We start from the raw sequence: 20,639 nt of genomic DNA, 5'->3' as shown, positions 1-20,639 counted from the left end.
AGAACACGAAAAGCAAGCTCTCACATGCTGTACTGTCTGTCTCCACCACCTCCCCCAACCCCAATTTTTTTAAATGTCCCTGAAATATTGGAAAGAACTCTTGCATGTCTAAAAACTAAAGGGGAAACATCATTAAGAGCAGCAGTTAACCTTAGTCCCTGAAAACTACCTGTAAGAAATAATGTATTTTTGTTGTTTGGGGGTCGTATCAGGGTTCCTCCTAGCTCTGTGTTCAGGGGACCACACCTGGCGGGTCTGAGGGGACCGTATGGGGAATCAGATCCTGGCTGGATGTACACACGGCAAACACTTACTTGAAGAACTATAGTTGTGGCCCCTTGACTTATTGTCTTTGAAAATTTCTTCTTAGAAGACCCAAAACTTCAATTTATAGTTAATTATAAAAATTTGGAGACTGGAGTGACAGTACAGGGAGTGCTCTGCACTTGGCTGACCCAGTTTTGCTGCCCGTATCGTGAGCACTGCCAGGAGTAATTCTTGAATGTAGAATCAAGCCTTGAGCACAGTTGGGTGTGGCTCGAATACAAACACACCCTCCAAAAAATAATACTGTTATATTCCACCTATCCCATATTCATTATCTCCCACTTCTTCAAAAACATACAAGAAAATTAATGAAATTAATTTCAGACAATTAAATGAGTATTTCCTAAAATGGAACTTGTCAGATTTCTAAAAATTTCATTTTATAAATTCTCATTTTAATATAGTATATTCAAAGCTCTGAAATATAGTGTTTTTAAAACAAATTATAATGTGATTTTTCTTACTGAAAAATACTATGTTTCTAGAACAGATCTTGATTTTTTTATAGGACATTATATGTTTTGAAATTTTATCTGGGATAAGCAATGAATCCAAATATAATGCAATTAAAAAGTACATCTTTTAATGAGAAATGTTATTTAAAAAAAAGAAATAACTTATTATGCTGTTTTCAAAGATCCTGATCTTTCAAAGGTCCCGATCAAATGGTCTTTCACCAGATGATTACTTTTGTTTTCATTTATAATTTTTTTCTAAGTGATTTGATGGCAATTCATGATTAATATTTCATATAGATGACAATCCAGCATAAAACTCACTTCACATTCCCTGGAAAAACTTACAAGAAGTGCTACATTTTTAGAAATGTAAAAAGACAAGTCGTGTTCTTTATGGAAAATAAGTGAGAAAGCCTAAGATAAAAATAATCTAGCCCAAATAAATTGATTAAAGAGAAAAAAAGGAAATCAAAAGCAATTGCTTTTATATATGTATATACCCACATACACATATACATAGACACTAGCAATCTTTCTGTATGTGTGTATGTGTATCAGTCATTTCGGAAAGAAGGGACAGGCCACTTTCTCTCTCTGAGGCCTGCCATTCTGCGTTCTGCGCTGCCCTTTCCTGACACTTTTATTGTGTAGTCTCCAAGCGGCCCTACTGAGAGCAGCTGTAGACGCTAATTTGTGGTTCACTGAGGTGTCAATTGAGTCTTAAACCAAGGAAACAACAGCTGCAAAACAATACTTGGCTCTGGTGCAAATATTTTCAAAGACAGACTAAAGTTTTGACTGTTATTTTGGATAAACAAAAACCCAGACCATAACCTTCCATCAAGTCACACAACAAAATCATCTGCAGTTGAATTCAGTGCGCAGTGACATTTCTCATCTTGTCCTCGCAATGCAGAAAGGCTTTCAGACTTTACCTTGACAAAGGACTTCCTTCGCTAGATGAAAAACTAGCTTCCGAAGCATTTTTTTTAGTTGTCTTTGTCTTGTCTGTGCTGCTGCCAACATTCAAACCTGTGATAAGCACAAACACCAAGAGTGCGCATTAGCGGCCGTGCAGCCACACATTCACTGAGAGGAAGCTGCCTCCCAGGAACTGTGTAAAACAACATCCACAGAGGAAGGAGCAGTTCTAGCTGCTGAAGGCAAGGGAGCCGCTGAGGGAAGGCCCAACATGAAGGCAGAACACCAGAAAGAAGTGGAAGGTGGGGAGGGCAGACTCCCAGTGTACTAAAGTAGAAGCCACCACACTAAAGAATGAATTGTCAGAAGAGATCTATTTTAAATAACCGAGAGGCATTTGTGAGGCCTGGTCTCTTCCCAGGCACCAAGCACGGGCTGATTCTCTTTATTACAGTAGATGGGCAGAAGTGGCTCACCAGATAAGGGAGAGTGGAAACCAGGTCTAGAAATGACTGTAGGCCTTTGGTAATAGTGACGAACACACTGTTTTGGGGAAGAGACACAAGCCACTTCTTTGCTGGAACCAGAGACCAGGTCTGTCCCCACTGTCCACCTCCCCCCCCCCCCCCCGCCCCGTTTCATGCTCTGCAGTTTGCAGGGCACCCTGATCTCTGCCATCCAGCAACCTCAAATATTTTGATACAAGCCTAATTCTTTCCTGTTTGTTTGAGTACCAAGTGGTGCTCAGAGACTACTCCTGACTCAGTGCTCAGAGTGGCTCCCTGTTATGCCCAGGAGATCAGAGGTAACAGGGGTGGAATGGGTGGAACTCAGCTGACACATGCTGAGCGGTGCTCAGTCCCCTGAGCTGTGTCCAGCTGGCAAGTATGACTCTCCACTGGCAGTGACTGGAGACACGGATTCCGTGCTGAGTTTCTAAGTCTAGCACATCATCTGTGCAGTAAAGCAATAACTGTGTGGCTGTGATCAATCCAAAGAGGGTGTCCACGGCTCCAGGAAGAGGTCTCCAGACAGAAAAACAAAGGCACAAGATGTCAGCAGCTGTCTTACGCAGGTATGATGCAGAGAGGGACAGCCCGTGCTGCCGCTTCAGGGGTAGGATTGCAGGCCATTCCCTGCTCCACATTTCACACCGGGTAACAAGGCCATTGAGTATAGCCTGGGGACACAGCTATTTCTCTGCCCTCCCAGCCAGTTTTCTGGATTTCCTCTGGAATTTGGAGAAGTTCCTGGGTTGAGGGCTAGACACTGTGACAGTCAACACCATCAGACCTCGCCCAGGCTGGAAGATGCCGCAAGGCACACAGCAGCATTATAAATGTGGAAGGAAGGAAGTCTAAGGGTGTTTGGCTACACACATGAACCACTAGCATATTAACAGAACCACAATTATGTAACAAATACAAAGCACTAAAACTTATGCATATCAAACTTACTCATTCTTAGAATCTGTCTGATTACCTATGGGGTAGGGAGCAAAGAAGTCTTTTCCACACTTGTTCACATAGGACTGAAAAAAACACAGATTTATTTTAGCTGACACGAGTTGATGTGACAGCTTATTACACAGCAAACTTCAGAAGTATCAGAAAATGACCACCTTTTCTTGCACACAATGCCTGCTACCACCCAGGCACCCTAGATGCTGCCTCTGTGTGCCAACTCAGCCCATGCTGACCTGGTAGCTGGGACGCAGAAGCACCGTCCTCTTGCAGTCTATCTTCAATTCTCTTTCTGTTCTCCTGAAGAGTAGATTGCTTCAGCAACTGGTAGGCTTTTGTCTCTAAAGATTTTTTTAAAAAAGCACAGATAACTGGTTAGCCACACAAAAAATTAAAGTTGGGTCCTTACCTTAAACCACGTAAGAATTCACTCAAGTCAGATTAAAGATTTAAAATGTGAGACCAGAATAAAATGAAAAATAAAAAACAAAATGTAAGAAAGCACAGGAGAAAAGCCTCAGGGCAGTGAGTTTGGCAATGACTGCTTACTTACAAAACCAGAGGCACAATCAACAACAAAAGAAGACAAAAGGAACTATAAAAACCTATAATTTCTGCATACAGGGCAGGAAAAATAGTATGGGATTAAAGTGCTTCCCTTGAACAGGGATGACCATGGTTTCATCCCTGGAATTACATATGGTACCTGTCCTCCCTTACCCCAACTAGAACCCCCAGGAGTGTGCACAGCTGGGTGTGGACATGTCCTCCTCTTCACCAAATGCAACCAACCAACCAACCGACCAACCAACCAACCAACCAACCAACCAACCAACCAACCACGTTTGCATGTCAAAGTGACCACTAAGGGCCAAGGACATGGTAGCAGAGAAGGTGCCAGCCCTACCTCCACACACTCTCCTGCTGCATGCCACCCGATACGGCTTCAACAGCACAACAATGGTAAGGAAGACGATGGGGCTACCAAGACAGTAGAGCAGGTAGGGCGCTTGCCTTCCAGGCACTCCATATGGTTCCCTGAACCCGGCAGAAGTGCTCCCTGAGCAGAGTACCAGGAATGGGCCCCAAGCACTACTGGGTATAGCCAAAAAAATAAAATAAAATAAAAAAATAATAAAAAAAAGACTTTAATTTTAATTTTTTTTAGGGGAGTGGTTCCCGGCTGTGCGCACCAGGTCCAGGGGCCCCACCTGCCATTCTCAGCCAATCAAGCTGTCTTTAGCACCAGAGCCTGGTGATGCAATAGTGTTTTTTTTGGGGGGGTGGAGGGGGTGGGGAAATTACACCTGGCAGTGCTCAGGGCTTAATCTGGCTCTGCATTCAGGAATCACTCCTAATGGTTCACAAGACCATATGGGGTGCCCAGAAGAGAGAGAGGAGAGAGGAGAGATTAAGTATTAGCAAGGATATGGGTAAATTAGAATCCTGGTTCACTACTGAGAATATAAAATGATGCAGCCATTATAAAAAAATACAGGGACCTTTCTCTATACTTATGATACCATACCGAACTAATAATAGGATTAATATATGATCCAAATCCTGTATATAATTTCAAAAAAATCGTTTTACTGATTGTGACTCTGTGGTTTACACTACTGTTTAATAATGGTTTCTCAAGCACGGAAGTCCAACAGAATTCTGGATATATTTGAAAAAAAGAAAGGCATACTTGTTTTCATCACAGCATTTTTCATAAGAGCCAAGAATAAAAGCAGCCAAGATTATTTGTCAATAGTTTAATCAGTAAAGAAAAAGGTGGCATATGCACACAATGAAATTATTGGCCTTGGGGCCAGGGATGTGGCTCATTGGTGAAGCATGTACCTCACAAGTATGAGGTCCTGGGTTTGACCCCTGGCATCATTAGGGAAGGAAAAAAAATGTACTCTTAAAAAAGAAGGAAATCCTGGCATACTTACAGCATGAACTCTGAGGACATTGTGCTAGAGAAATAAACTACAAACTACAAATAGGGTAGGATCAAAAATAGTCATTATGAAAACAGAAAGTTGGAAAGGCGATGATCAAGGGCTGGGAAGAAGGAAGAAATAATATTGTAGAGCTGTTATAGTGTCTCAGTACTACAAGCTGAAAAAGCTCTATAGACCTACTACAAAACAAATAAATACATGTGCCACTATGGAAATGTATGCTTGACACTCTGGACAAGAACTCATTGCTGAAAAAAACGTAAAGTGACATGCATGATACGCTTTCACTAACAGTATTGCAAAACACCGTGCCTAAAAGGAAATCGGGGTCGGGGGGAGTGGAAGAGCAGTGTCTGCCATAGAGGCAGGGGTGAGGGTAGGGAAAGGGGAGGGAAACTGGGGGCACTGGTAGAGGGGAAACATATACTGGTAAAGGATGGGTGTTTGAACATCATATGACTGAAACTCAATCAAGAACAACTTTGTAACTGTGGATCTCAGTGATTCAACAGAAAAAGAATCTTTAAAAAAGAAGTTGATAATGAATTTAATGTATTTTTTTAACCAAAACTTAAAAAAAAAGTCTCCAGGCATCCCAATTTGTCTATTACAATTCAGATTTATGCCTGCTGCCCCAGAATAATTGTTAATAGAATCTTCTTTTAATAATAAAAAATTTCCTAAATTAGACAATGAAGTGTATGGTTGTACTAGAAAGAAAAATGAACCAAATGTAATGTATTGCAATGGCATAGTCTGGCAACTGATACCAAAGAAATGAACTGTAAGACGCAGCAGTGAGTTCCCCAAGCAGCAGCTTGCCGCTGGAGATCTCTCCGGACCCTCTGCCAGGTCAATTCCACCAGGACTCTCAGAGGGAGCGGGTGGTCCCAGCTCTGCCCACTCCAGATGAACCCCTACTGGCCACAAACTTTCAGAAGAAAAACCCACGTCCACAGAACAGGGTCTGAAGATGCCAGGTCACATGACGGCAGAGAGGGTTCGCCCCTACAAACCTACCCACCCCTTCAGGGTCCTGACTGTCACTCCCACGAACTGCCTCCAGGCCATATTTAAGTGCATTCAAGCAGAGTTTCTTGATCCAGAAACTCACAAATGAATCTCAAGATAGATTACTTCCTACAGAGATGTCTCCAGAGGGAGCCCAATCATTTACAGATTTAGAATTCCAGGAGTGCACAGCCTCTCATGATATTCATAATAAGCAATAGAAAATAAATTATCTAGAATCTGCTGTGGCAGGCAGGCATGAACGGTGGTGGGAAAATTTGATGTAATGGTGGTGGGACTGGTGTTGAAATATTGAATGTAGAGAGACACACACACAAATTTTGGAACCGAGCAGCCTGCTGCAGAGATGCCTCCAGACTCTGCAACAGGCAACTTTCACCCAGCCACTCCAGACAGAAGTAGGTGCCATACTTCCATCTGCTCCCTAGGAATCCCGGTGGCCGCCATCTTCCAGAACCCCAAAAAAGTCCAGGTACATGGGAGCAGAAGCAGCAAACGCCAGGCCTCACGGGACAGGGGAGGAGCCAGTCCTTCTCTTTCCCCTGGCCCCATGGGACTCTGAGGTGAGGCCCACAAATGCCCCCCCCCCCCCCCACTACTTATTAAGCTCCTACACGGTCATGATTCAGAGACACACACAGAAATCTTGGAACCGAGCAGCTCACTGTAAAGATCTCTCCAGACCCTAATTATTAAAATTTTAGAATTCCTAGAGTCAGCAGCGACATTATATGCTCTCCATAACAAGCAATACAAAACAAATTGTCTAGCATTGCCTTTTCGGCAGGTTTGAGTGGTGGTGGGACTGGTGTCAAAACATTAAATGTAATCATAGTAGAGAGAGAGAGTACTGTGGAAAATGTCTGCCACACAGGCAGGGGAAGGGCTGGAATGCGGGTGGGGAGATACTGGGGATTTTGGTGGTGGAAAATGTGCACTGATGAAGGGATGGGTGATTAATCATTGCATGGCTGAAACTCAAATATGAGTTTATAACTGTATCTCATGGTGAATCAATAAAAGGTGAAAAAGATTGTATGTAATCAATTAACGTGAACAACCTTATGAAAATAAAATTTAAAAATAAAAAAAGAAATGAACTGTAAAAATATTGAACACTGACTGAATATTTGATAATACTGAGATAACTTTAGGGATTAAAAAAATTGATAGAAATAATGAATTTTCTACTCCCTAGGGAGAAAAGTCTCTTAAATTCTTTCTAGGATATTAACATTTTCCACATAGATGCAAATTGTTTTCATAAATTCTAGAAATACACCCAATGGAAGGTAAGTTTTGAATAAAATATTTAAAGAGTCAAAGACAAGTTGGGTGTTTTAACTGAGGTGGCTAAATTCCAGTCATTATTCTGAGGGACAGCAGATCAGGACAACACCTTGGACAGCTTGTTCTCTCCATTCCAGAGACAGGGCTGACTCCTTGGTGGGTCCAGAGCACTTTGCCCTGGCTGAGTATAGGAGAGCAGGGTGGGTGAGTGGTGGGTGGGTCAGAAAGGATCAGAAGCAGCAGCAGGAAGACCTCTGACACCTGAGTTCTGGGACTCAGGACCACAGCTGAGGAACTCCTGGCTTTTGGGGACGAAGAGAACATTTATTTGCAAGAAGCAAAGACAAGTGCCCCAGAAGACTGGCCTGGACCTGACTGGAATCAGAGTAAGGCCTGCGCTTCCAGGTTCCTAACTGTCTTCCCTAAGTTAAAGTCATGGAGTTTGTTGGGAAAAACAAGAAATAAAGGTCATATAATATGTCCACGTGTCACAACCTTTCCCATTAACTCAAGCCTAGAAGGTACCGGATTAATAGCTACAAAATTTGAGTGTTAGCAATCACATCAAAGAAGAATTCAGGACTACAACTTCTACATGGCCACAACTAGGATTCTCGCCATCAGCACCAGGGCAGGCAAAGATGGGCTTCCTGGCTTAACTGAAAAACTTAACCAAAACTTTTATTACTGGAATGAAATTATCATCATATAGAAACGGTTATTTATCTTCTCCATATGGAGAAGTAATTAAAGTTAAAAAAAATATTTAAAATGAACATCAGGGCCAGAGAGAGCCCAGCAGGCTCAGTGAATGCTTTGCATGCAGGAGGTACGGCTTTGTTCCCAGCATGCTATGGTGCCCTGAGCACTAGCAGGAGAGCACTTATGAACACAAGGCTGGGGGTAGCCCCCAGCACCATCAGGTGTGGGACAAAAGCCAAAATTAAAGATGATTTTTTAAATGATCTTTATGGAGCTCAGAAGATAGCTTCCAGCACTTGTTTTATGCACAAGGCCTCTAGTTCAAACACAGATGGCAGGGCTGGAGTGCTAGCACAATGGGTAGGGCGTTTTTCTTGCATGCAGCCGACCCAGGTTCGATTCCCAGCACCCCACATGCCAGGAGTAATTCCTGAATGCAAAGCCAGGAGTAACCCCTGTGCATCTCCAGGTGTGACCCAAAAAGGAAAAAACAAACAAACAACAAAACCAAACACAGTGGGCAGCCAAAAACCCTGAGGCAAGTCTACATGCCCTGGCTATGAGGAATCTCCATCAGAAAACAGCTGTAAGGGCAGAGATGGGAAGGCACCAAAGGCAGCAAGGAGCTTGCCTCGCATGCAGCAGAACCAGTCCCAATTCCTGCCACAGGTCACTCCTGAGCACAGAGCCACCAAGAGACCCTGAGCACTGCTGGGTGAGGCCCAAAACCTCCCCTCCCATCTCTCCCCATTAAAAATAAAGGATTATAAGACATGTGAGGTCCTAAGCTTGATCACATGTGTCTCAGGGATCATGATAGCCGCATATGAAGGGTCTCCTGTGACAGAAGACAAAATGAGCATTATTTCTTACAGTATTAAATCTTATACAACACTAGAAAGAGAGCAACAAGCTGCAGAGATGCCTCAGGACCCCAAAGTCACCATCCAGTTAAAAATTTAACTCTACTAGGGGCTGGAGAGATAGCACAGCAGGTAGGGTGTTTGCCCTGCATGCGGCCGACCTGGGTTCGATTCCCAGCATCCCATATGGTCCCCTAAGCACTGCCAAGAGTAACTCCTGAGTGCAGAGCCAGGAGTAACCCCTGTGCATTGCCAGGTGGGACCCAAAAAGCAAAAAAAAAGAAAAAAAATTAACTCTACCCATATCACCCTATTTAAAAATTTAGAATTCCCAGAGCATGCTCACTCACGACTGTGCAATATCTCATACTCTACACCACTGGTGTACCAAGAGTAACAGGTCACATTGGAAGGGGTGTAAAGTAGAAGCAACCTCTTATTGATAATATATATATATGTGTGTGTGTATATATATATGTGTGTATATATATATATATATATATATGGCTCAACCTATAACAACATGTTAGTGATCTCTTACATAAGGGCTTAATGGCTCCAGGGTGAGATACAACAATCTTCTCAAACTTTCCTCTATGGAAACTTTTTTGGATCATTTGTAGTGGATTATTCATAACAAGTAATACAAAATAAATTATTTAGGACCTGCTTTTGGGGCAGGCTTGCGTGGTAGGAAAATTCAAAATAATGGTGGTGGGATTATTGTTGGAATACTGAATATAATAATTTATTGTGAACAACTTTATGACAATAAAACAAAATTCAGAATGAAAAAAATAAATTTTATACAAAAGAAATACGTAAGGATCAGGAACTGATTTTTTCAGGTGTTTAGGCCGTATCCAAGGTACTGGGGTAAGGGAACTCCTCCTGACTGGTGCGTGAGGGTTGCTTCTGTTGGCTCTTGGGGGACCTCAACGTGCTGGGGATCAAACCCAGGTCATTTGCATGCAAAGCACATACTCTGGTCTGTGGCCTGCTCTCTGCCCCCAAATGAGGAACTCAAAAAAAAGTTAAGGTTGTGGGTGCAGTGCTGCCAGCAGTTCACCCTGTACTCATGGGGCGAATGCATCAACAGCCCCATGGTGCATTCAGGCTTCCTGATACCCCCAAATTGCCGCTGTGCCTCTGGCTGGACCCCAACAACTCAGGACCAAGTTTCCTGAGAAATTAAATGGCCCAAAGTTAGGTATGTGGGAGACATACTCACAAACCACCTCTGGATCAGCTATACAAGCTCATTTATTAGTCTTGCTTCAGAGACCCATAGATAAATCTCAAAAAGAATCAAAAACCATAGTTAATCTCGGACCCACGCAAGGTTGAACAACCAGGGTAAATTGGAGGAGGCAGGTCAGTCTGGTGCCTGGCAAGTAGGAAGCAAGCAACTGCTGCTTCCTTCCACAGTCCAAAATCACTGCCATGGCCCAGGCTGGACTCCACTGTCTCAGGACAGACCTCACAGTGACATAATCTACTGAAAATTCAGGTATGCAGGTTTTGTGACTGAACTGTCCAGGCTTTCTTGGGGTTGGGATGGGGTCCCTCCCCCCTACTTTCTGTATCTCTGGAAGCCTTGGCATTCATGTCCACAACCTTAAGCTGCCACCCAGTTAAAAAAGCTGTTCCAGCTTTATCTTCCCCACAAAAATACTGAACACCCTGAACAAACACGATGACCTTTTAGTACTTGTATTGCAAACCATAAAGCACAAAAGGAGAGAGAGAAAGAAGACAAGTGCCTGCCACAGAGGCAGGCTGGGGTGGGGGTGCGGGGGGGGGGATGCTGAAATGGTGGGAGGGAAACGAGGGACATTGGGGTGGGAAATGTACACTGATGGGTGTTAGATATTTCTATGACTGAAACTCAATCATGAACAGCTTTGTAATGGTCTATTTCACAGATATGCAATAAAAAATTAAAAAAATTAAAAATACTAAGCTAATATGAACATTTTAAGATTGCTATTATGAAATTAAGTTTGGGGCATTGGAACTAATATTTAAAAACTTTATAAAATAGGAAACAGTTGCAGTGCATGCGGAGGGGCAAGTATTATTTTCTATTACTTTCTAGAATGTGTTGCATGTGTGTGTGCACGCGTGTGTGTGTGTGTGTGTGTGTGTGTGTGTATGTGTGTGATCTACTTGCTGGCTTGGATTACAAAGTATTTCTTGCTGTAGGTTGGTCCCAATGCTCTAGCACATGATTGGCTGGCACAGTAACATTTTTCAAATAATTCTAGTGATTTGTGGTATGATAATTTAGGGAGAAGGGAGATATTAATAAAATCAAAGATTGCCTCATGAAATCTAAAAAGCTAAAAAGTTACTTCAAAGGAGGTAAAAGTATCCTGTTTCATTTTTAATAAAGGTCAACCAGAAAGTTTTTCAAAGTTATAGTCCAAATCATAATAACCATGTACAATTTCTGAATTCGCCAAGTAAAAGAGAGGACATATAGAAATATTTTTAATTAAAAAGAAAAAGGGAAAAAGAGCAGAGGCCCTGCTGGCCGGAAGCTAGAGCTGTGATTGGTAAATCACTTGATTTCAGTGATCTGGCTTTCCTGCTTCTCAGAAATAAGGAAAACATGTACTAATTATTTTCAGGGGAGGATTTTTGAAAAAAAATATTTAGCAAGTTGTGAAGTAATTCAGACTTGGAGAAATTAGGTATTCTGTCCAAATACAAGAGTGTTCTCAGAGTCTAGAAGCACAGGCCAGAGAAATGAGTTCAAGGTGCCATCTGACCATCTGGGAAGAGAGAATCCATTCCATGCCCCACACATTCCCACTCTGGTTCCCCCCTCTTCCTCCTGGAGGAACTGGACTCTAAGTGGGCAGTGGGTTTCCCTTCAAGCTTATCTGAGTCTCATCTGTGTAACAGCTGGGGAGATCTCTTTTTTGGGGTTTCTCCAGTCAGTTCAACCAGAGACCACCCCCGTTTCCCACCCACGGCTTCTCAGTGGGACTCAGTTCTTAGAGAGAAGAATCACTGAAACCTACCTGGATAACCTTCATGGGGGACATGGCCGCGCTGAGTACTAAAGAACTGGCAGAATCTAGACTAAGACTTTCAACAAGGCTTGCCCTCAGTGGCTTATGGGCAAAGACAATTTAAAAAGGTAAAATCAGAAGATGAGCTAATATAGATGGTGGGTGCTGAGCCTAACAAGAGGAGTTCTGGGTTCAGGGCCTCTCTGACCCTCAAAGTTGAGAATGTCTTCCAGGGCACGAGTCACACCCTGATGAGTTTTCAAAAGAGCAAGAAACATCTTTTTTTTTTTTTCACAATGAGATAAAATTTGTTTTCCATCTCACGCATGGGCAAACATACCAATTATTTTATTTATTTATTTATTTATTTTTTAGTGAAACACCATGAGGTACAGTTGTAGATTTACAATTTTTTGTGCTTGGGTTTCGATTATACAATGATCAGATACCCATCCCTCCACCAGTGCCCATTTTCCACCACCATGGATAATATCCCCCCCACCCCCATCCCCCCATCCCCCCCTGCCTCTGTGGCAGGGCAATCCCTTGTGTTCTCTATCTCCTTTTGGGTGTTGTGGTCTGCAAAAGAGGCATTGAGTGGCAAACATGTTCAGTCCATAGTCTACTTTCGACATGCATCTCCCCTCCTGGGAGGATCCTCCAAACACCCTTTATTTGGTGCTCCCTTCTCTATCTGAGCTGCCCTTTCCTCTAGAATGCCCGACTGGCCACTAAGCTATGGAGTAATCTTCCTGGTGCTGATCTCAACTATTCTTGGGTATTAATCTCATATTTTGTGACTTTATATCCCCTAGATGAATGCAATCTTTCTATGTCTATCCCTCTCTTTCTGAGTCATTTCGCTTAGCATGATACTTTCCATGTTGTACCACTAGTATGTAAATTTCATGACTTCATCTTTTCTAACAGCTACATAGTACTCCATTGTGTAGATGTACCAAAGTTTCTTTAACCAGTCATCTGTTCTTGGGCATTCAGGTTTCTTCCAGTTTCTGAAGAGCAAGAAACATCTTATGAAGACTAAAGGGAGGAGCCAAAAATGAAAAACAAAATAAAAGTCAGTTTTTTTTTTTTTAAATGAGGAGAGGGTTGAGAAATTTACTTTAAAAGGCCCAAGTACATGCTTTGCTTGTTGAGGCTCCAGCTTCAGTTCTGGAACTCTGGCCCTGCCTGGTGCCTTGAGCACCAGGCCAGAAGTCACCCCCAAGCACCCCTGCCATAGCCTCCAAACAGTAACAAAGTTCTTTTAAATGGGGAGAGGTGGCAGCTCTCCAGCCTGTGCAGTGTGACTGCAAACACAGATACCTTCTTGGATCAAGCAAGTTCTGCACAAAAAGGAATAGCAAATTGGGAGGCAATGGGGGGATGGGGGAGCGGAGGAAGGGGGTGATGCTGTGGCGGGGTGGCAGGCTGGAGCGCAAGTGTCCTGACCAGAAGGGACAGCTGTTTCCAGATGCTGCCAGGTAAGGAACTGGTTCTAGCTTTGCCAGACTTCTGTCTTAAAGAAAACAGATACAGCACGGGCCAAATGAATGTGCTTTCAACACTGCAGTTAGATGGTGGTGAGCAATCTGAGAGTGGACACGAGAACACTCAATGAAAAATGGAAACCAAAGAATACAGGCAAGTTGCAGAGAAAGCTTTCCTTAGCTGGAAGAGTTGAGAGGCCCTGGAATGTATTATCAAAAGACGCTGCCTCAGCTGTATGGAGATTTTTAAGTAGCTGTTTTTATCAGATGGACCAGGTCTCAGACTCTTTAGAGACAAGAGTATACTTTTTGCTAGAGATGTTCAGACAATTCCCCTAACCCCCCTCAAATAGTCTAAAAGGTCTGGCTGAAATACCAACTTGGGAAGCAAAAAGGCAAAGTCACACACATGAAGTTTGCATCTCAGGCCCAGGGTTTCTGAAGAAGGCTAAACAAGAATCTTAGGGGCAACAAGCTGCAATTACAGTAATTAAATGAGTGAATGAACAAAGGAGCTAAAGGAACAGCTCTTGAGGTTTAAACAAGAGAGCCTGCCAAGACCAAGGTGGGGCCAACGCAAAGATTTACAGATAGAACACACACATCTGCTGTAATGACATTAGAGGCACTGCAAGAAAAGCCTGGGAGTAAACGGTTCCTAAAGCCTTTACTTGCTATCCTTAGAACTAAAACCAGGAAAACAGTCTCCAAACAAGTAACGTCCAACTCTTGGAGTGAAAATACTTAGAAAAAGCAAGTATTTTATCAAAGAACATAATAAGTTTCTATTAGAATGTTTCAGACATAAACAAATGTACATGTTTGCAGAAGCCTGCAGTTTTAATGCCTTTGTTATATGCTGAATTCTGTGTCAAGACTGAAATTAAAAAAACAGAAAAGACTATAGTTTAAAACATAAAATAAAGACAAGAGGTCTGGGGCTTAAAATCTATCCTCGTTAATCAATTCCAGACTGATGACACAATGAGACAGATCCCCCCTACTTCTGACATGAACTTCTGGCAAAGCAGTGAAAGGTTGCTGAGATGATTTTTTTTATATATGTATTTTGTGTCTAGAAAACAGAAACAGAAAAATGAAGTGAAAACATGCTGAATAAAGGGAGGTAGGAGATGATGGAGAAGAGAAATAAAAAGCCTCAACTTCTTATCTTTTATTTTCTTTTATATGCAAATGTACACCTGCTAAAATACTTCTAAATCTACAAATAAAAAGAGAAAAAAAATATCTGATGAACAAGTGCTTTTAACAACCCATTACAAGAGCCAGATAAACGCTGGTTTACCACCCTCTAAGGGGTGTAAGGGGTGTCTCCAAAGCAAAGAATCTGCCTCTGGCTTTTGCAGAAATCCCTATGGAAAAAAAAAAAAAGAAGAGTTGGGCCTAGAAAGGAATAACAAAGGGAGATGCAAACAATACTACCACCACAGCTAGCACAAAACGACCTTGAACTGACAAAGAATTGGGCTGGTATGAGTAAGGAAGGATAATTATCATTCCCTTATGAAGTATATAGAAATTAAAAAAATTAAATTAAAAAATATTTTTCTGTTCATTGAATTTCCTAGTGCTGTTATTTTTCTTGCATTTCTACACCCAGATATCCCTCACCCCACCCCATACTACATTAGATGTTATTAGCAAGCAGCAAATCTAGTTGTTTTTACAAATAGTGACATTGATCCTAAAGAGATTTTCACTTAAAATTCAGAAATAATTTATCCAATGCTCAAATGAAAAGAAAAATCAGAGTAATTTCATTATTCTGAAAATATAGAAAAGGAATCTATATTTAGGATTCTTTTTAAAGGTCAGTCTTATGTAAACATGAGATACAGAACCAGAATCACTTTTCATGTCCAAACTTTATGTAATAAACTCTCCACCAGCAGTGATTCTGGGCTTGTAAATCTACTGCCTAGATTTCTCTGTATTCCCGTGGAGAAGGCTGATGCATAAAAAGGAGAAACTTCTAATTTATAGCAATTGCCTGGAACTGCTTTCAGAAAATAGGTGTTTACATCACATTCTTAATTTCTGTGGAACATTCACAACTACACCTGAAAATAAATGACAGGCTTGGAACTGACCTTTAATAAATGTTCCAAAATAAAAGTGAGACAATTCTGCTGGAACTGACGCATACATAAATTTATAACCATGGTGTTTGCCACAGAACACTGTTCAATCAGGGAAGGTGAATTCTGAGCTAACAAAAGTCATGGCATCTTGGGGCCTGGAGAGATAGTAGTCGGTGAGATGCTTGCCTTTTACACAGTCAAACTGGGTTCAATCCCTGGCACCCTATCTGGTTCCCTGAATCATGTCAGGAGTAAACCCTGAGCATAGCTAGTGTGGCCCCCCTCCCCCCCTCCTGGTCACCCCCAAGAGGAAATGGAATCTTTAAGTTGATAGATTGAGTAATCTTGACTGGGCAGCTAAATTTTATGGCATGAATCTTTTGGGAAAAGTTTTAATAATTTGCATATAATGATTATTTTATAAGGATACAGTGATAAAGTAATATGCACCTGTCATTATTTTATAATTATAAAATTGGAAGCATAAACATTATCAGCAACATTATTATACATGATTATAAGTATTATACACGATTAAAATACATATATTACCTATTATAATATACCAGAACATGTACAATTTGTAATAATCTCTAGTATATTATTCATGTTACATTTTATATATAATTTATCTATTATATGACTATTTTATTTCTGGATCCTGGAAATTCAAAAATAATCAAGAAGAATTCCCCTTTTCCCTCTGTAATGAGTTGAATAGTATCTCCCTGAAAATTCACGTCTATCTAGAATCTCTGAATGTAACCCTTACTTGGAAATAGCATTGTTGCAGTACAATTAGTTAAGAATCTCAAGATAAAGTCATCCTGGATGCACCAGAGATTCTACATTAGAGACTGATGTGCTGACGGGAAGCAGAAAAGGCAATGAGAAGTCAGTGGGAGAGGAGTTCTTGGGCCCCACACTGGGAGCCAGGACAGTTGGGATAGGCACGGTAGTCCCTCCCATGGACCCCCAGCCCCCACCCTTGCCCAGAGCCTACAGGATACCCACTCTCTGATTTTACACTTTCAGCATCCAGAACTTTGAGCAAAATACATTTCTGTTGCTTTGAGTTTGTGGCACTTTGTGTTAAAGAAAAGAACACATTCCCTGGTTTCATTAAAATATTTAAAGTCCAGCCTATTCTTTCTCCACTCAAGTCACTTTTGCAAATGGGGGTTTAACAACTTGACCTACAAGGTATTGTCATCTTGGAAAGCTCTAGTTCTCAAAACTTAGGATGGGGTGGAAGGGCCAGAGTGATAATAAAGTGGGTATGGGGTTTGCCTTGCAAGTGGCTGACTGGGTTCAATTACCAGCATCCTGTATGGTCCTCTATGTCAGGAGTGATGCCTGAGCACAGAGCCAGAATAAGTCCTAAGCATTGCTGGGTGTGGTCTAGACCCCACTACCCCACTTCACCAAAAAACGAAACAAAACATAAAACCGGTGGGGCCGAATCAAGGGTATGTTTTGGAACTCCAACCAAGATTCTGCTATGTTTCTCCAGGCACTCAGAAGCATACTTCCTTGAAAGTAGGAGCACTGACTCAAGAGTACTGAGCAGCTTTCCAATCAGAAAGGTGCCTTTTGTTCTTCTATGACTATGTTGGGCTTATAGCTCAGTCTTGCAATGTCTTGGTCAGGAAGCAGTAGGCAAAACCCATGGGTGACCTAATTCCTGGCTCAGAGAGGGGCCACGTGAACAGTGGCCAACTCAGGAACACATAATGATGCCTTGGAGTCGGGTGCTCCTATTCCAGGAAGCATAGACAGGAAGCAACTTTTTTTCTTTTCAAATACTGATTCTTGTGCATGCCTCAGAAGGACTGCCGATGCAGATTCAGCAGTGGAGGTGAGTGGAAGTGATAACAGTTAATAGTACTAACTATTATTGTATTTAAGTTGGGCTGGAATGATAGCACAGCAGGTAGGTCATTTGCCTTGCAAGTGGCTGACCTGACCGACCCGAGTTCAATTCCACCACCCCTCTTGGAGAGCCCAGCAAGCTACTGAGAGTATCTCACACAGCAAAGCCTGGCAAGCTACCCATGGTGTATTCGATATGCCAAACACTGTTACGATTCTCACAATGAAGACGGTTACTGGGTCCACTTGAGCACATCCATGAACATCGGGAGGACAATACTACAGTGTTACAGTATTTAAGTTAATCCAAACTTGTTACTGTAGTCTTTTCTGCTAGGATCAAACCAGTCAACAATGATAACCTAGTCCCTTTAACGTTTTCATTTCCAATGTTACCTCCAATGTTAACGACAATGGTACCTTCTCCAATTTGAGGTAAAACTCAAGTGATAGTATTTTGGAAGGCTTTGTTCAGAATCCCAAGGAACACTCTTCAAATCTTTGCTGACCTCCCACAAAGCTTCTAAATGGACACACCTTAGGGTGGCCTTGAATATTTCAGCTTGCCAAAGAATATCAGTGAGAAATGGCAGTCAGGCAACCACTTTCAACACAGCTTGACCAAGAGAATTGGTGTCAAAAGAATGAGAGGCTGAATGGACATTCTTAGAGGCTTAATCCTCTTGAGATAAAAGCTGAGAGCCCTTTTCACATGCAGCTTAAGGAGATGAGTTTTGCCAGGATGGGCACGTGGGGTGGGAAAAGTGTTGGTGGAGTGAATGACTGAAAGAGATAGTATTCTGGCTTTAATCAACAAGCATTTACGGAAACTTCTTAATACTCTCATTTTTATTCATTCGTTTGACAAAATGAATGCCCACTATGTGCCAGAAACCGTGTTAGGTGATGGGTTTTAATGACAAGGGTTTTTAGCAAATACCTCATCATCTACTAAAATTAAAACTCACATCACTCTCAAAGGTAAATTTAGTGTGAATACAAATGAAATTGCCAATGTGTGAAATTTCATTTTGGGGACCTAACAAGATTAGAGGGTGACCCTGTTCTCTAATTGAGAGAAGTTCCACTCTAATCCTGGCCTACGGGTTTCAGGGAAACAGCCCACAAATATTCAGGACTGCCTCACTTTATGAAGGGACACCTTCTGGTGGAAGTCACACTATGAAATCCTCCAACGCAACACAGCAGCAGCGAGTCCCAGAGGGACCCACAGAACTGGAGATTTCTCTGGGCCCCACACCGAGCTGATTTCACCGGGGCACCCCAGATGGAGCAAGTGCAGTCTCCCCACCTTCTCCAGATGGAATTCCAGTGATCAAGAGTTTCCACAAACAAGGCCCAGGTTTGCGGGTTCCAGGATTAAGTCTCCAAAACACATGGCGGCAGAGGAGACGGCCAGTCTCACCCAGGCTTCCCATCTACTCTTGATGCCGGAAGTCATGCCCACAACCCACTTCCAGGCGCCATCTTGGCGCACCAACATCCCAAGCCCAGAAACTCCAAATTGAATCCCAAAATGGAATAGCTCCCTACAGAGATGTCTCTGGAACCCAACCATTTATAATCTTAGAATTTCATAAGCCCGCAGCTGCATAAGCAGCCATGCAACTTCTCATGATATGCAAAATGAGCAATGAAAAAGAAATGATCTAGTGTCTGCCCCTGGAAGGCAGGCTTGAATGGTGGTGGGAAAATTCAAGCAAAATATAATGCCCCAAAAGAGAGAGAGAGTAGCTGAGCAATTGTCTGCCATAGAGGCAGGGTGAGGACTGGGATGGGGGTGGGGGGGAATAATGGGGACATTGGGGGTGGAAAGCATGCATTGGTGGAGTGATGGGTATTCGATCATTGTATGGATGAATCTTAAACAGAAAGCTCTGTGACTGTATTTCATGGTGGCTCAATAAAAAAAAAAAAAAAGGAAATCCTCCAAGGCTCTGCTTGTGTACCACAGGGGAGGAAATGGAAAGGCAAGGTCTGGCTCTGTCCATCTCTGTTCTCAGAAAATCCTTGTAGAGCTTACCTTTGTTCTAAAATATACTAACGTTTAACTGATACAGACATCCCAGTGCTATCCTGCCAGAGCTCCACTACCAGCCCAGACTCTGGCAGCCTGAAGACACTTGGCTTTCGTTTTGCGCAAATGAATTAGCTAGCTACAGTTCTGAGCTGTGTACCCCTTCGTTACAGCCCTCACAAACAGGATCCCCTGAATGTAGTCTATAAATATGCTGTGGAATGTGCTGCCTTGTATGTGGCAGCCCTGCGAATATGGAAAGCTTCTATGTCCTTCTCAGGTGAGATTTTCCCAGGCCCCTCATTATTCTGAAATTGGTAGAACTTCAAAGGTCTACTCAACTCAGTCTACTGGATCTGTGTGGTATTTTCCCCGTGCCTCTTTACTCCATCTTTTATGAAAAGGCTGTAAAGCTGTAAAATAAAAGAGCTCAGGAGGAAGCGTTCGGGAGAACCCAGCTGTAAGCTGCTGGCTTTCTGTTCAGAGAGCAGTGACTTCCCATTACCATTGGGTTCAGTTATGCTCAAGAAGCCCAAAGTCTCAGCACAACACAATGTTATTCACAAAGGAATGTCCCACAAATGGGAACCATAGGAAAAGATGGACACTAATTTTATTTTGCTTCTGGGGACCACACCCTGCAATGGTCAGGGTTATTCCTGGCTCTGTGCTCAAGCATTATTCCTGTTGGGATAAGGGAACCATATTTGGCTTCAGGAATCAAACCTGGGTCGTTCACATGCAAGGTAAACAACCTTACCCACTGTATTATCTCTCTGGCCCCATGACATCAATTTTAGTGCCTCAAAAAAATCAGTGCCCTCATTATACTTAAGGCTTAAAAAAAATTCCAATGGGTGAATCACATTAATGCTACATTAAAAAAATTAAAAAGCTGTTCTATGTGTGCTATTTTCCAAGGTGTGTGCTAAACAATGTGAGTTCTGTTGTTGATTTGCTTATAGAAGGAATTCATTTTCTTTTCTTTTCTTTTTTTTTTTAATGTAGGAGTACTGCTATTTATTTATTTTTGCTTTTTTTTGGGGGGGTCACACCCAGCGATGCACAGGGGTTACTCCTGGCTCTGCACTCAGGAATCACTCCTG

General features: G+C 42.3%; 1 protein-coding gene across 7 annotated transcripts in view; it reads right to left on the bottom strand.

Moving 5' to 3' along the window:
• Window positions 1-20,639, bottom strand: part of KIZ (kizuna centrosomal protein) — a 203,066-nt gene that overhangs the window by 9,295 nt on the left and 173,132 nt on the right. For all 7 annotated transcript variants that reach the window (XM_056121686.1, XM_056121688.1, XM_056121691.1 and 4 more), the window contains 2 exons: window positions 3,406-3,510; window positions 1,721-1,817 (listed from right to left, as the gene is read on the bottom strand). In XM_056121686.1, the coding sequence (XP_055977661.1) occupies window positions 1,721-1,817; window positions 3,406-3,510 (202 nt within the window). The remainder of the gene's footprint in view (window positions 1-1,720; window positions 1,818-3,405; window positions 3,511-20,639) is intronic.

The sequence above is a fragment of the Sorex fumeus genome, unplaced genomic scaffold, assembly GCF_029834395.1.
Source record: "Sorex fumeus unplaced genomic scaffold, SorFum_2.1 ptg000044l, whole genome shotgun sequence".
NCBI classification, from domain to species: domain Eukaryota; kingdom Metazoa; phylum Chordata; class Mammalia; order Eulipotyphla; family Soricidae; genus Sorex; species Sorex fumeus.
This window is presented reverse-complemented; position numbering and strand designations above follow the sequence as displayed.